Source organism: Haliotis cracherodii, unplaced genomic scaffold (assembly GCF_022045235.1).
Source record: "Haliotis cracherodii isolate W230 unplaced genomic scaffold, xgHalCrac1.p SCAF_6, whole genome shotgun sequence".
In the NCBI taxonomy this organism is placed as follows: domain Eukaryota; kingdom Metazoa; phylum Mollusca; class Gastropoda; order Lepetellida; family Haliotidae; genus Haliotis; species Haliotis cracherodii.
The window spans coordinates 10,647,174-10,663,444 of record NW_027266319.1 but is presented as its reverse complement, the minus strand read 5'-3'; the positions used below and the strand labels follow the sequence as shown (position 1 = coordinate 10,663,444).

Sequence of the window (16,271 nt, the reverse complement as noted above, 5' to 3'; positions counted from 1 at the left end):
CCAGCCCCAACGAAATTTGCGGGGGATATAGAAATGGGTTCCGTCCGTGTGTGTGTGCGTGTGTGCGTGCGTCTCTGTGTGTGCGTGTGTGCGTCCCGAAATCGTTTCCGGAGCATAACTCAGAAACCGTTACATATTTCTCTACGAAACTTTGCATGTCTATCAGACACATACTGAACGTGTGCCTTTTGCTATTTAGGAGTTTTATAAATTTTCATTTTTTACGTTTCCATGGCAACAAGTTTGACGAAGGTTCTATAAGGGTGCTGTTCGTTTCTGGAGCGTAACTCAAAAACCATTAAATAATTTCTTACAAAACTTTGCATGTTTACCAGACACATACTGAACTGGTGCCTTTTGCTATTTAGGAGATTTATAAATTTTTAATTTTTGCGTTTCCATTGCAACAAGTTGGACGAAGGTTCTATAAGGGTGCTGTTCGTTTCCGGAGCGTAACTCAAAAACCGTTAAATAATTTCTTACAAAACTTTGCATGTTTACCAGACACATACTGAACTGGTGCCTTTTGCTATTTAGGAGTTTTATAATTTTTTATTTTTTACGTTTCCATTACAACAAGTTGGATTTAAGTATTAATATAGGATTGGTTTACTTAAGGAGTATAACAAATAAACTGTTAAATATTTCCTTGCCAAACATGGCATGTCTATATATAATGCGCATACTGAACTAGTGCCCTTTAATATTAAGGAGTTTTACAAATGTTTATTTTAGAATATATTGCAGCTATTTTGACATGGACTAAGAGAAATGTTGGGTCTGTTACCTGGTTTGGGACCATAACGTGTTAAAATGGGCGGGGGATATAGATGACTTTGTCAACTATACGCTTGTTTTAAATAAAATTGATATTTTAATATTATTTATTCTCTTTGTGTTTAAATTCAAGACTTACGCGAAGACTATCAGATGTTGTAACACTATGCATGCAAGGTGAAGACATCCGATCTTCCTTGCGTGATGTGGGTATGAATTATTGAAGGAGTGTACGCTCTCACATAAGCGATTGTCTCTACCGATACGGATAGTGTGTTTGCTAATCACTAGCTATCAATAAACAATGAAGTGGTTTGTAAATAGGGATAAGGCCGCTTGCACACACTGTCTCTTAATTAATCAATTCATTGCATGGTCAGTAGCGTTATGCGCCGTGAAGTCTTTCATGCACGCCACTGGCATCGGTCACACATTGATGGGAAGCAGTAATATAACAATCATGATAATAATCAGTAACAAGTTAACACCTGAATGGTTATTTCCTGTAAATTTGCTCACATCAGCTTCGGTTAATTCCCGATTCCTTGTGCATGAGCCGGGCCTCTTGTAGGAACACCGGTACCCATGAAGATCCCGAGTAGAAGAGGTCTTCAGCAACCCATGCTTGTGGTAAAAGGCGACTATGCTTGTTGTGAAGGGCTATAACGGGATCGGGTGGTCAGGCTCGCTGACTTGGTTCATGCATGTCATCATATCCCAATTTAGTAGATCGATGCTCATGATGTCAATCACTGGATCACTGTCATGTAGCTTGAATATTGAGTGCGGCGTTAAACAACAAATAATTAAGTAAATAAATGTTGTAGCAAATTCTATGTACAATATGGTATATTTTATGTGCGATTCACATGTCCTCCCAACTACATGTTATACAGTACCTGATAATGCACACGCAACAACAGGAGACACGAACGCACGCACGCACGCACGCGCATGCATATACGCACATACACACTCGTGGTTTTGTCTTATTCTGTAGGGCTCTTCCTCTCAATCGATGTCATCTCCTGTTGAGTACAGCCTCTTCTTCCTAATATTCTGTTCCGTGTGTAGGCTCTTCGTTAAATTTTAACATATAGTCTCGTGTATATTCTTCCTCTTCCTCTTCAGCAACCCATGCTTGCCGTTAAAGGCGACGATGCTTGTCGTATAAGAGGCGACTATCGGGATCGGCTGGTTAGGCTCGCTGACTTGCTTGATGCATGTCATCGTATCCCTATTGCGTGGATCGATGTTCCTGATATCAATCACTTGATTGTCTAGTCCAGACTCGATTATTTACAGACCGCCATCATATAGCTGGAATATAACTGAGTGCGGCGTTAAACAACAAACAAACAATCAAACCAACAAACGTCAAGACTCACCAAAATATTATTTTACGAAACTTTCACATGTACAAATCGCAGACATACCCGACCCAGGTATGAAGTAAAGAACACTTTACCTGCCCTTAACAGGGTATATCTAATGTTAAAATATGACTTTGATTATCAGAGTATAGTAAACAAACATTGAGGCAATGAAAACTGAAAAGAAATGTCTGCATTTAGTCCATTTAGGAGATCATCCTTGATGTAGTCGATGCTCATGATGCCAATCACTGGATTGTCTGAACCAGACTCTATTTTTTGACAGACCGTCGTCATATAGCTGGACTATTGCTGAGTGCGGCATTAAACAACATACAAACAAACTTTCCCTAATGGCTTCTGTTCCACGTGTAGAATCTCGCTCGTGATGGCCTCTCATGCATGTCCCGTGCACGTTTTACCCTAATGTAAACGAGTATAACTAAATCCGCTTTTCGTGTACGTTCTTCTCTGGTTGTGTTGGTAATTTGACTAATTTCTTACTTGTTGGATGCCTTCTTCTTTCCCTGCCTTCTCTCGCAACTGAGTGTGTGATGACACGCCCATATGGTATCGGATATTTCGTGAGTGACACAGTTGACCTTAACGCCCGAAGTGATGCAGGTCTCAGACATTTACTACTTTGAGAAAATGAAGAGCACGGGTATGTTGCTGACAAACCTAGAAACATGATCGAGACGAACCAGGATTTGAACCTTCAATCATAGGTGGGTTCTGGCGTGCCCAAGGGACGCAACTCTGCATAGCGAATTAATATTGAATCGTAGAGGGGACATTGCCGCATTGCTGCGATGTCGCGCTTTGTTTATTTGTTGTCCCTTTCTTGGTTATTATTTTAAGCGCGGCAACGAGAGATGAGGTAAGGTGAAATTGGGTTGAACGTCGCGTCCAAGATTATTGCACCTCTCCTTGTTTTAGTTCCTTAACGCCGAGCACCAGACAGGGTAACAACAAGTACCATCTTTTAACTTCTTTTTGCATGACGCGGCTGGAAATCAATCGAACCCCGGACCTTCCTCTCTACCACTAGCCCACGGCTATAACTTGATGACTTCTGTCATACCTTTTCTGTTCCACACCCAAGGAATGTATTATAATAATGAGTATTTTTGTGCCTAAAGGATCTGTGTACAATTAGTCCTGTGATGAACATGACTCGACCCTCGCGGGGAACATCATATAAATGCATTGGCATTTTTAGAAATGAGAATATAACGAAAACTATTCTTTGCCCAAAAGACACTTTCGTAATTAAAAATTGTTTGGTCATCCTATTCACTAGACGCAATTTGAGGGGTTTCTAATTATTTTTCACGTGATTATACTGTTGCGTTCGAGTTGAAACTACCTTTAAGTGGCATTTAGAAGCTGTTACCTGACACTCTTCAAAAAAAGAAACACACAGGTATAGTGGTCAGGTTTATTGAACCCGATTACACTAAAAAATACCTGGAGACGAGTGTGGTTTAGCTTAGCGATGAATCACGATTTCTTCTTCACCGCCGAGATGGAAGACAACGTGTAAATTGTCGTCGAAATGTGCGTTTTGCCCCACATTGTGTATGTGAATTCGACAATTTCGGTGGCGGTAGTGTCATGGTGTGAGGGGCCATATACTACACCACGTGATCTGACTTGGTTGTGGTTCAGGGAAGTTTGACAGCAAATCGCTACATGAATCAAATTCTTCAACCTCACCTTCTTCCAATCATTGACCGCCATAGGGAGCTGTTTCAACAGGACAACGCTCCACAGCTCGTGTCACGGTAGACTACCTTCATAATGCCAACATCAACGATTGCCCTGGCCGTCGAGTTCTCCAGATCTCAACCCAATCGAACACTTCTATGATTAACTCGATCGACGTGTACGTCAACGTCAGAACACGCCGCACACACTCCCACAACTGGCCAACGCGTTACAAGCAGAACGGCGCAGAATTCCGCAGGACAGAATTCGTACGCTTATCCAGTCAGTGCCAAGGAGATGCAGAGCCGTGATTGCTGCCCGGGGCGGTCACACGATATACTAAGTTCAGCGCCACCTTGTGGCCTTATGTGACATGCATGACAATGAAGCGTTTTCAATGCCTTTGTACCACAACAACATGTGACTATCGAGCTTCAAAATTTCATATGTGTATCTGTGATATTAAATTAAATGTATCGAATTTGAATACTATGAACAAATCCTCCGAAAGAAAGTTTCGCAGGTACATCCTTTCAGCGACATCGGATTGATAAGAAATCGAAAGTTAACGGACGGACAACGGACAACGCGCCATACCATTATAGGGGTATGATTGTGTTAAACATCTCATGGTTTACCTTATGGTATTTGTGTTCTCATATATACAAGCACCCTACCATCCCTTTTGTGACATATATAGGGTCAAATATACTCCACAGCAAAAGTTCCCGTGACACCAATATTTTAGTGTATTTTTCAAACAAGTAAAGTTTGGTTTTCAATATTGTAGTACATGTATGGAATCAAGTCACAAAAACGTAACTGCTACAGAAAAGCATGCATTCCATGCAAAAGTTGACTTTTATGCAAGCCCCATGCATTTCACTACCCAAGAATGGGTATAAAAACGCGTGCGTTAACGGGATTCCATATGCAACAACCACTCAGAAAAACAACAAAATTAAGCAAGTATTCAACATTACGAAATGCCACGCCAGTCCGAAAATGAGCGTCAGCTATTGGTATGCTTGAAGCAGGATCGAGTCCACGTGATGTTGCAAGACAATTTAACGTCCACAGAATCACCATATGGTGTTTATGGCAACGTTGGCAACAGACGAATGCAGTCAGGGACCATCCTCGGAGTGGCAGGCCACGCGTAACCAATAATCGACAAGACAACTGGATTCGAACAACACACCTACGAAATCGATTCCAGCCAGCAACAGTGACTGCAAGAAGCATCCCTGGCCTTCGACGAATATCTTCACAAACCGTACGTCGTCGCTTCAGATGTGCAGGGATTGTCGCCAGAAGACCCGCCTGACATCCCATTTTGACAGGAAACCACCGTCAAGCACGTCCACAGTGATGCAGACAGCGTCTACGCTGGACGGCCATGCAGTGGGGACAAGTTCTATTCACTAACGAGTCTCGTTTTCACCTCAGCCACAGCGATGGATCCGGACGGATTCGAGTATGCTGGCGTTGAGGTGAACGTTACGTCAATCATTGTGTCATGAAAGAAGACGGTTCGGGGGCGGCAGCGTTATGGTATGGGGTGTGATTACAGCAAGACAGAGGACCCGTTTGATAGTGGTAGAGGGAAATCTCAATGGACAGCGCTACCGCGACGAGATCATCGGCCCTGTTGTTCTACCGTTTTTGTGTCACGGTCCAGGCATTACCTTTCAACATGACAACGCCCGGCTTCATATTGCTCGACTTGTTCAGGATTCTCTTCAACAAAACATCGTAAATGTCATCCCCTGGCCGGCTCGCTCCCCTGATTTCTCACCAATCGAGCACATGTGGGATGAGATGGATCGACGCCTTCGACGTCAACCACGTTTTCCACAGACACTCCAGGAACTTCGAAACATGCTCCAGCAGATATCGACAGATATCCCACAGGACTTTGTGCGACGCCTGGTCCATTCAAGTTTTGTTGCTTGTATCGTAACCAGAGGTGGACACACGCTATTGATTTGTAAATTGACATTTTGGCATGTTCATGTTTTGTTTTTTTATGAAATCACGCATTTTCTGAAGTCAGTATGGCAGATTAAACCATTTGAACACTTACAGGAGTCTTGTTTCTGTTGCAAACCGAAATTGTTTCAGATTCGGTAAAAAACATAGCTTTGCATTAAATCTTATTCAGTGTCACAGGAACTTTTGTTGTTCAGTATATATTATGAAAAATGAACATTTTGGAATGTTCTCACCCAACACTACATCTGTAAAGTTAATAAAATTATCATAATAGACTATTTTTCTTATCATGATTTATGTAGTCTAAAATGTGAAAAAATGAAAAGAAATCTGCATTTCATTCTTCTAAGACACATCTTTTAGACATACTTCATTAAGGCCAATTAAGTATACCAATATTGTATACTCATATGGTGAAAACAATGACTGCAACAGAATATTTAAAGAACAAAATGTGTATTTATTGAAATATGCTGTAAATGGCTAATGGTTTGGTTGGCTAGGGACAATTAAATGTGATCACAATCGCCTCAACCAACAGAAAACGATGTGAAAAAACATGATGCCAGTCATTCAGCGTTGAGTGGTGTTAATGTGCAACCGTGGCCAGAATCCGCACAAGAGGCTAGGAGGCACGCAAATAATTATTCACTAAGAAGGGTAGAGGAATTGATTCCATTTCTCCTACGTCAGCTGTTTTGTACCAGCTCAAACGACCTTCATTTCAGTCTGGACACTGTTGGAGACAAAGTCTGGAGGCCGTAACAGACCTTTCCACACCAACTGAGAGAGGATGGGTAATATCAGTAGCAAATGGCTATAATCCTTAGTTGTCTACACTAGCACAAGCTTATAAGTTAAGCCAAGAGCTTCTGAGGCGTAGGTATAAGTCGGAGAGGAGGTGCAGAGCATGGTGTGACTGTGTTGTGTCACATTCAACTTCGCGAATTGGATCACATTTAATTGTTCCTAGACAACCAAACCATTATCCATGTACAAGCATATTTAAATAAATGCAGTTGTTTGTTTTTATATTATTTACCATATGAGTAAATAATATTGGTATAGTCAAATGGCTTTAATGATGTATGTCTTAAAGGTATGCATAAGAAGAAAGAAATGCATCTTTCACACTTATTACCACCTAAATCAAAACAAATAGTCAACTAAAATACAGTTATTTACTTTACAGATGTAGTGTTGGGTAAATGCGCGTTCGGTTTCAAAAGTTAAATTTAGCGCGGTTAAATTTACAGGTCACCTAACTCTTCATTGAAGACCGCCTCCGTGGTCTAGTGGTAGAGCGTCCGCCCTGAGAGCGGAAGGTCCGGGGTTCGATCCCCGGCCGCGTCATACCAAAAGACGTTAAAAGATGGTACTTGTTGTTACCCTGTCTGGCGCTCGGCATTAAGGGGCTAGAACAAGGACTGGTCGGCTCGGAGTCAGTATACTGTGTCTGAGTGGGGTATTCATGTTAAACTGCGGCATGGTATCTCAGTGAGCTAGCACTATAAATCGGCATCAGTCCGGACTAGTACAAGCAGCCACACACACACAGATAATAATCTTGGACGCGACGTTAAACCCAATTTCACCTCACCTCACCTCTTCATTGAAAACACAGCATGTTTATCTCATCCATGGCGGCCATAACTGACATTTTGGGGTTGCCCCATATCTTAAAATATTTGGAATGTCATTACCTGCAACTGTGCCAAGTTTCATGCTTTTATCACAAAATGCTCAATTTTATACAAAATGGTTGCACTGGTAGGGACACTGATGCATGATCTTTTAAGAGTTATCTCCCTTAGTCGCGCTAAGCCGCGCTGTTGTGGACTTAAACCCTGGGTGCTCCCTAATTCTGATTCTTAGCTGGTCAACCCCAAACTCGTACTGATGGGTTACACCAACATGGTAAACGTCCGCAAGCTTTCTTTCAAGACTTCTACTTTCTACTTTCGGAAATCGTATTGTTAAACGACGTTTAATCCCGAGGGTATTCCGGTTCAGAACAACCTACGGTTATTGTGCGGGGCGTTGGACGTTGCTGAGAAGAGCAATCACTGGATTAGATGATGCATGTACTAAGCAAATCAGTATTTAGCTGATCCGTGGAGATCCTCACCAATGAAGATCCGGGTTAGAATAGGTTTTCAGCAAATCATGCTGGTCGCAAAAGGCGACTGATGCTTGTCTAAGAGGCGGCTAACGGGATCGGGTGGTCAGGCTCACTGACTTGGTTGATGCATGTCATCGTACCCCAATTGCGTAAGTGATCGTGATACTGGATTGTCTTGTCTAGACTCGATTATTAACAGACCGCCGCCATACAGCTGGAATATTGCTGAGTATAGCTGGAATATCACTGAGTGCGGCTTAAAAACAAACAAACAAACAAACAAACAAAGTAGTCATCTGCTATTTTCCCACGAGGCATTCGTCAGTCGCCCCTTTCTGTAAATGCCGTTCGGCTTGTTCACGAGTCACCAGTATACTGGTAAAACATAGCATTTTCTCTTACTTGCACAGCTCTGTGCAGCACATATTAAATCAGGCTCATACACAATTTCGTAAAAAGACATTATACATTAGAGAATGGTTAAAAGAAATTTTGTTTGGGAAAAATTTGTATCCGATTTCATATGATGTAGAATGCAAATTTATTGATGGAAAAATTAATTTGAGAAGTTTCCTTGGGGTAGAACACAAATCACTCATCTTGATACCAGCTTGTGTCATCCGATCTTTTTGAAATACAATCATGTATGACAGTTAAACATCATTGTTTGACAGTTTGACCGGAGTGTATTCTATCACTTTTAGATACATTTTTTCTCGTTTTCACTGGTAATGCAGTCGGTTGTATATGATCAAATGTGTCAGTGGCGAGGAATTGATCGTGGAAATAAATTGTAAACTCAAGTATATATGAAACGCAGACAAGTAAAGGGCATTGTGGGAGTAGCGTTCTGCATACGATTGACATGATAATATAAAACGTACAGGACAGCCAGTAACCAGTCTCAATTATCCGACGAAACAAATTCCATTGCGCTCGATGGGCATAGTAGGGGCAAAAACTATCTGAATCACTAACTGGGGAATTGCTGATGACAACAGCTGTTCACGATCTGATAGCACACCCCCCCCCCCCCCCCCCCCCCCCCCCCCCACACACACACACACACACACAAATTGCATAAAAAGTAAGTGTTATTGTTATAAATGACATATTAAATAACGCAACATATAAGGCCAGTAGGTCAACTGTGGAAGATGTCTGCCAAAACCATAAATCAGTTCTGTCAACTTTTGACTTGACTCTAAAACCCGAAGATATGTCCATTCCTCTTTTGTACTGGATTCCAAAGGACAAAGAGAGGTATATTGCTGGGTCCAGCAAATGTACCACCAAATCCCCGTCTCAAAGACTAACCATAATCCTTAATACAATCAAGGAAGGACTTTCTTTATGTTCACAGAAAGTATTTGAGACAAGCGGAATTAATACAATGTGGATTCTCAAAACGTCAAAGGAATTGCTTGACTTTTTGCAATCTCAGAAATGAGCCATGTTCCATTCTGTGAAAACGTTTCATTTTTCACCTTTATACACCACTATCCCACATGGCAAACTGTGGCTTTTGTCGCAAATCGTGATGAACACAGATACATAGAGATTACTACACGAGTGCCTGTCAGATACCATTTATCTTACAACGAGTTGTCTTTGAATGAGATGTTTTACGGTTCTTGTGATTAGCGTCCGAAAACCCGGGATACATCTATTTACACTCTAAAGCTATTACGTTCAACACAGATGTAAGTAGACATTCGACTGAAGCACAAGCAACTTATCAATGACTATAATCTGGAAAGTAGTCCGTCATAATCTGACCTCAGGTCATCACCATGGAGTAGCCAATCACTAGCCTGGAATTTGATCTCACACATATGTTTGATACCAATTATCTCAAATGGGTTTCTCACCCACAGGTGTGTAAGAAAGTTACGTATCCATAGTCAGAGGTTCGGGATCAATTGTGAAAAATGAAGGCAAATGTCAACTGAAGTTAACTGAGAAAACAGTATGTGAAACGCTGGACTTCCTCATTGATAACACCTACGTAAAATTTTGGGGTAAGACTTTTTGGCAAGAAGTAGGCATCCCCATGGGCACCAAATCTTCAACTTTCCGATAGTCAACATTCCCTTCATGTCGAACAATATTCCAGCAGCTCCAGCCTTTACTGTTTACATTTCGCAACTTTTGAGATACAATCGAGATGCTCTTTCTACCGAGATTTCAAAGATTCATACAACTCTTGCTCATAAGTTGAGAGATGTGAAGGATATTTCCAAATCTGACGCATCAGTGACAAAAATGATGTCCGATGGAAGTCCTTATTTTGATTTGTACCATATGTTTCCGTGGTTTTTTTCAGGGAAGACAATTGACATGCCTTTGCATGTGTTTGTGGCGGGTACCGCCGGTGGGGCAGGATACGCTCACCTTTTCGCGAACACCCGGTTTCATTACTATCTGATAGTGGTTCATAAACACATGCTCGTGATGTAGTCGGAATCGTACAATCGATTCTGCTTTATGCAGAGATTTCTATTGGTCATGGAAAGGGTTTTGTCGATTTATGTTTTTAACTAGCTCTGTTTAGTAGTACTCATGACATGCGAAACCAGACGTTTAAGTGACGGACCAGAAATTCCGTCACACAACATCGCGATTTTGTTGAAACAATAAATGATATGCTAATTTTGAATAACGCATCCTGTGTACAAGTGCAGAGATTCTGCTTCTTGTATGGAACGTGTGAGTGAGTAAGTTGGGTTTGACGCCGCTTTAAACAGTATTCCAGTTATATCACGGCGTGTCAGCTTAATGTGGGAGGAAAGCCAGAAGTGATGCAAGTCTCAGACGTTTACCACTTCGCTAAAACCACGAGCACGGGTATGGTGCTGACAAACCTAGAAACATAATTGGGGCGAACCGGGATTCAAACCCACAATCATAGGTTTCTGGCGTGCCCAAGGGACGCAACTCTGCACAGCGAATCGCGGTGCCTTCGACGACTGGGTCACCCGTGTCCCCTTGTATGGAATAGTGCCATGAGAGGGTTCACGCGTCGGGGTGTTTTCCGTAACTGCTCCATAAACGTCATTTTCAACAGCAGTAAGTAATATATTTCATCCTCATGCTCCCGTTCGACTCGAAATTCACCTCTTTACAAACTTATGTCACGTCATTGAAGTGTGAACGATTTAAAAGCGCTGGTTAAACTGTGTGAACCCCCGAGCTTCTTAAATGAACGTCAATTTCGCGGTCATGTGACCGACCTTTCGTCCAATGGAAAAGCCGTATATCGTGTAAACTTCAAATTAAAAACTATATAGAAATAAACGACTCGTGGTCGTTGTTTTCCGTACTATAAAACACTGCAAGGAGAATAAACCACTCGGGGTTGCACCTCTCATGCTTTATTCTTCCTGCGTGTTTTATTGCACGATAAACAACTCCCACCCGTCGTTTATTTCTTACATCAACCAGTTAATGGTTTATCTAATTACACAGAGACATTGTCTAGGTGTCTGACAGGACATGTCAGTGTAGATGAACAAACACGGGCACATTAAGTCCTCCTTAAAGTAATATTCACTCAAGGAATGAGACGCAGTGCATGTAGGTACATAAACAATTCACGACTCCGGTGTTAAAGCCAAGAGACGCAATAGCGAAGACCAAACTAACTACTTCTAAGAGATGTACAGCTTCTCGAACGTATATAAACAGAGCAGCTAAAGATAAAATTGAAATTATATCAATCAATATACCAAACTCGCAATAGATATGTATACCCTTCTCACACACATGACTCCCAAAGACGAACAGCTAAGACAGGCGACCTATTAAGGGGACACGGGTGGCCCACTCGTCTAGGCGCCGCGATTCGCAGTGCAGAGTTGCGTCCCTTTGGACACGCCAGTAACCTATGATTATGGGTTCGAATCCCGGTTCGCCCCAATTATGTTTCTAGGTTTGTCAGCACCAAATATTGGTGTGAAATAGAGTCGTGTGACGCTCCTTCTGATGTCTGTCCAGTTCCTAGCCCTTAAACGGACAGAAAACTTTACCTTCTGCCGCTGCAGTTAACCCGTCAGAAAAGGCGATAATATGGCGACATATTCCGTCCAAATATAATTTAAGAATTATTTAGCCATATGCATTAATAATAGATCTGAAGGATACACACGGCCAGTACATTCAGATCGCCTTCATAGTGGTAGAGCGTCCACCTGTACAACGGAAGGTCCGGGGTTCGATCCCCGGCCGCGTCATACCCCAAGACGTTAAAAGATGGTACTTGTTGTTACCCTACCTGGCGCTCAGCATTTAGGGCTGAGTGGGGTATTCATGTTAAACTGCGACACACATGTGCGTGCACGTCGCTGTCCTGTCTGTCACTTGGCATTAAGGGACACAAACACGGGCTGGTCGGCTATACTGTGTCTGAGTAGGGTATCCATGTTAAACTGCGACATGGTATATCTCAGTGTGCTAGCACTATAAATCGGCATCAGTCCGGACTAGGGCAAGCAGCCACACACACACATGCATGCACGACTCTGTATAAGTGGAATAATCTTTGACGCGACGTCAAACCCAATATCACCTGACTGTACAAAACAGAAAACATTTTGACATTGAGATTTTAATTGTGTAAACATAAATAGGTATATGTACAAATACATACAATTATTGACTCGACATCAGAGTCATCTCCAGGATTTCCTCTTCCATCGTAAGATTCCCTCTTCCAATGGCGGTTCAGACCGTATTGGCTGACACTACAAGTGTGTCTTGGCACATTCATGTGAACATAATTCTCTAGTATATTGACAACATCACTATTCACAAGACTATTTTTCAGTGTCAATGATGTAAGCACTTTAAGATGACATTTGACCCCGTTCACTGCTGAACGTACATCTGAGGGTGGAGGTATGGGTAGAGGTGACTTGGGTACCCGGCCCCGGGGTACATCATCAGCGGGGAGGGGGACGCGGCGTAGGGAAACATCGACTTGGGTATGGACTGAGGGGTAGATTCAGGCGGGGATCCCAATGCCCCCGTCATCATTCCGTACGGGAAAGCCATCGGCATCACGGGGAAGGGGTAGGGTGTAGGGTAGGGTATCTTGTCCTCTGCCCGACGCTTGCATCGAGCGCGTTTGTTTTGGAACCAGACCTGGAAGAAATACACAATTGAATTGATACCTTGTCTGAAATAAACATTAATTCATTGTATATGAAAGTTTTACATATATACAAAATACTAGACAAGACAATGTCCATGCTGGAAGGTAGGTGACAAGATCTCGAACACTTCATTATACTACGAACAGCGTTTAATATAGGCAGTGTAGATACAATTGTTTTTCGAACATGTATATATTTTAAATTTAAACATCTATACAGTATGTGTGCCAAAATTCGTATGCAAGGGTGAAATGTAACAAAACTGTAATGTAAAAGCTACGGCACGATTCTAATCCAATACAAAAGGACTATTCTGTATAAACATATGGATGCTCCCAATAGAAGGCCTGGGAAGATTCTTACCTTGAGTCTAGGTTCCGGGATGGATAGATCCTTTGATAACTGTTCATAGACCTCATGTTCCGGATACGGAGTCTCCAGGAAGATCTTCTCCAGCTGCCGGACCTGCATGGGTGTGTAATTGGTGCGGTTGCTCTTCTTGTCCGTGATGGTCTTGTATGGGTGGGGACTGCAGTCGCGATCCGTGGAACTGTTCGGGTCTGAGATGGAACTGTCGGAAATGGGAGACTCCGGGGAGGACGTGAGGCTACGTCTTGGTCGTGTTGGAGACGGGATCCTCTTTGGTGGGTCGTCCCGGGGGAACGCTGCTTCCTTCTCACACAACGTGGATGTGTCTGGAAGTGAAATCACCATGTATTATCTATGATTCATAAGCACTGAAATGATTAAAAATAAATACAGCCGCTAACTGCTATATTACTACACTCTTTCCATCATTGGTTAGCAGATACAACGCATCAGCTATCTACACAGTGACGAGTAGAATTGTTTCAGGGGAAATACTTTGGAACTGGATGTTCTTAGTAGAGTGACAATGTGCACAATATGCAACCTTTTCATGAATATATATTATTTTCATGCATCCAACAAAGCTTTGGATATTTACATCGTGCGTCAACAAATGCCTTGTGATTATTTTTAAAACAAAGAAAACATCAAGGATTCGATCCCCGGCCGCGTAATACCAAAAGACGTTAAAAGGTACTTGTTGATACCCTGTCTGGCGCACGGCAGGGGCTGAGTGGGGTATTCATGTTAAACTGCGACACACATGTGCGTGCACGTCGCTATATGTAAGTGCATTATTCTAGAACGTGACGTTAAACCAAATTTCACCTTACCTTACAAAACAGAAAACATTTTGACATTAAGATTTAAATTGTGTAAATATAAATAGGTATATGTACAAATACATATAATTATTGAATCGACATCAGAACCATCTCCAGGATTTTCTCTTCCATCGTAAGAATTGGATGCTCTTAGAAGATTGGCAATGTGTACTTAGTGTATACAATATGTAACCTTTTCATGAATATATATTATTTTCCTTCATCTAACAAAGCGTTGGATTTTTACTTCGTGCGTCAACAAATGCTTTAAAATTATTTTTAAAACATAGAAATTATCCTTATTTACTTGGGACAAAGGGTGGTGGGGTAACCTAAAGATTAAAATGTTCATTCGTCACGCCGAAGGACCGGGTTCGATTCCCCACATAAGTACAATATGTGAAGCCCATTTCTGGTTACCCACGCTATGATATTACTGGGATATTGCGGCAGTACCATACTCGCTGACTTACTTGGGACTGTCGAGCGAGTGGAATGAATATATGTAGGTCCAATTCAATCGAATAAATTCTTACCTTGATTTTTTCTCGCATGGGAAATCCTATTTGGAAACACGTGAGCAGCCGGGTATGTCGGGTAGGGGTGCATCCGGGGCATACAGGCGGGTCCAGGGAACACTGGAGTGGAGGGGTAGACTTCCGGTTTCGTTGGCCCGGTTCTGCCCAGGAGATCATTAACACTGAAGGCCGTGTTCCGTCGGGGTGGTAGGTCAATGCGGGTAGGTGACGTTTGCAGGTGACCTGCTTTGGGACATTGCTCGGGGGACGACTCGGGGGAGGGGAGGGTGGAGTCTGAGCCCCCGCTGTCGTCTGCTGTGGGAGGTCGTGGGTTCATGGGGACAAGGCGCCGTGGCATGGGCTGGACAACAGCAGAAGTCCGTTTTGGTGTGATTTCGGTTATCAGACTGTCCCCATACATTTCTGACGGTGGAGCAACCTACAAATGAAATTTAACTTGAGTTAAGTCATGATATGGTCGAATTGCGCCTTTTTCTGCAGACAATGAACAGGTGATTTACACGATGCTGGGTTGTTCAAGACGTGTCAGAGTGAAGGAAACGTGAAATTACATATGCAAACAGTAATATGAAAACAGAATTTAGCTGTGGTATCAACTGAATACAGAACACACTTAGCGACTTTTGAAATATGCCAAAATGTTCTACACAAATAAATTAAAAAGTTGAAATCCACAACCTAATACTGTCTTCATTACTGAATGAATTTACACGCCATTATTCAGATTTATTTTTATAACTAAGACAATTTTCAAATATTCAGAATTGTCGTCATTGATATATAACTTACTTCAACCAACTTCGATTTTAATACACTGAATGTTATAGGCAGTTCCCCACTCTTCCATACAACTTCAATTAATTCGTTACTGAGAAGTATGTGTTATTCTTAAAGCATATCTTCAGGGGCAATTTTTTAACGTATCATTCCTAATTAATTTACCAAGAAACAGATCCACTTACACTCAGTCTCTAAGTCTCGGGTTCCTCGAGCGAAGGTTGATAGTTGATGTAAATGTCGAAATACAAGTTGAATACTGACTTTTCAGTCAGACGTAGGAGTATATATGGCAGACGACAACGCTCAACCAATCAGCGGTTAGCAGATGACACCGTCCAGAGTAGACTCAACTATTGCCACCAATCACCCTTGTGAACACACTCAATCAGCAGACGCCATGACAGTTTCATGTAATCAACAGATTTAGATGCTTGTTAATCCCTTAACCCTTTCCCGAACGTTTATTTCAGCTGATTACACACATGTAGATGTTTTTATTACAGGTGTAACACGCGAATCCCGATTAGATTATCTCCGCACCAGAGCTGATTGAGATTAAGCCGTATCCATCAAATTGGACGCTGGTGATTTCTGTTCTGTTTTTGTTGACTGTACAGGATAAGCGAGAT

General features: G+C 42.1%; 1 protein-coding gene across 1 annotated transcript; it reads right to left on the bottom strand.

Moving 5' to 3' along the window:
* Window positions 1-12,843: 12,843 nt before the first annotated feature.
* LOC139446230 (homeobox protein vent1-like) lies at window positions 12,844-15,262 on the bottom strand. The gene is made up of 3 exons (XM_071227582.1): window positions 14,860-15,262; window positions 13,494-13,825; window positions 12,844-13,119 (listed from the first exon to the last, which is right to left on the bottom strand). The coding sequence occupies exons 1-3, from the start codon at window positions 15,260-15,262 to the stop codon at window positions 12,844-12,846; spliced, it is 1,011 nt and encodes a 336-aa protein (XP_071083683.1).
* Window positions 15,263-16,271: the final 1,009 nt, after the last annotated feature.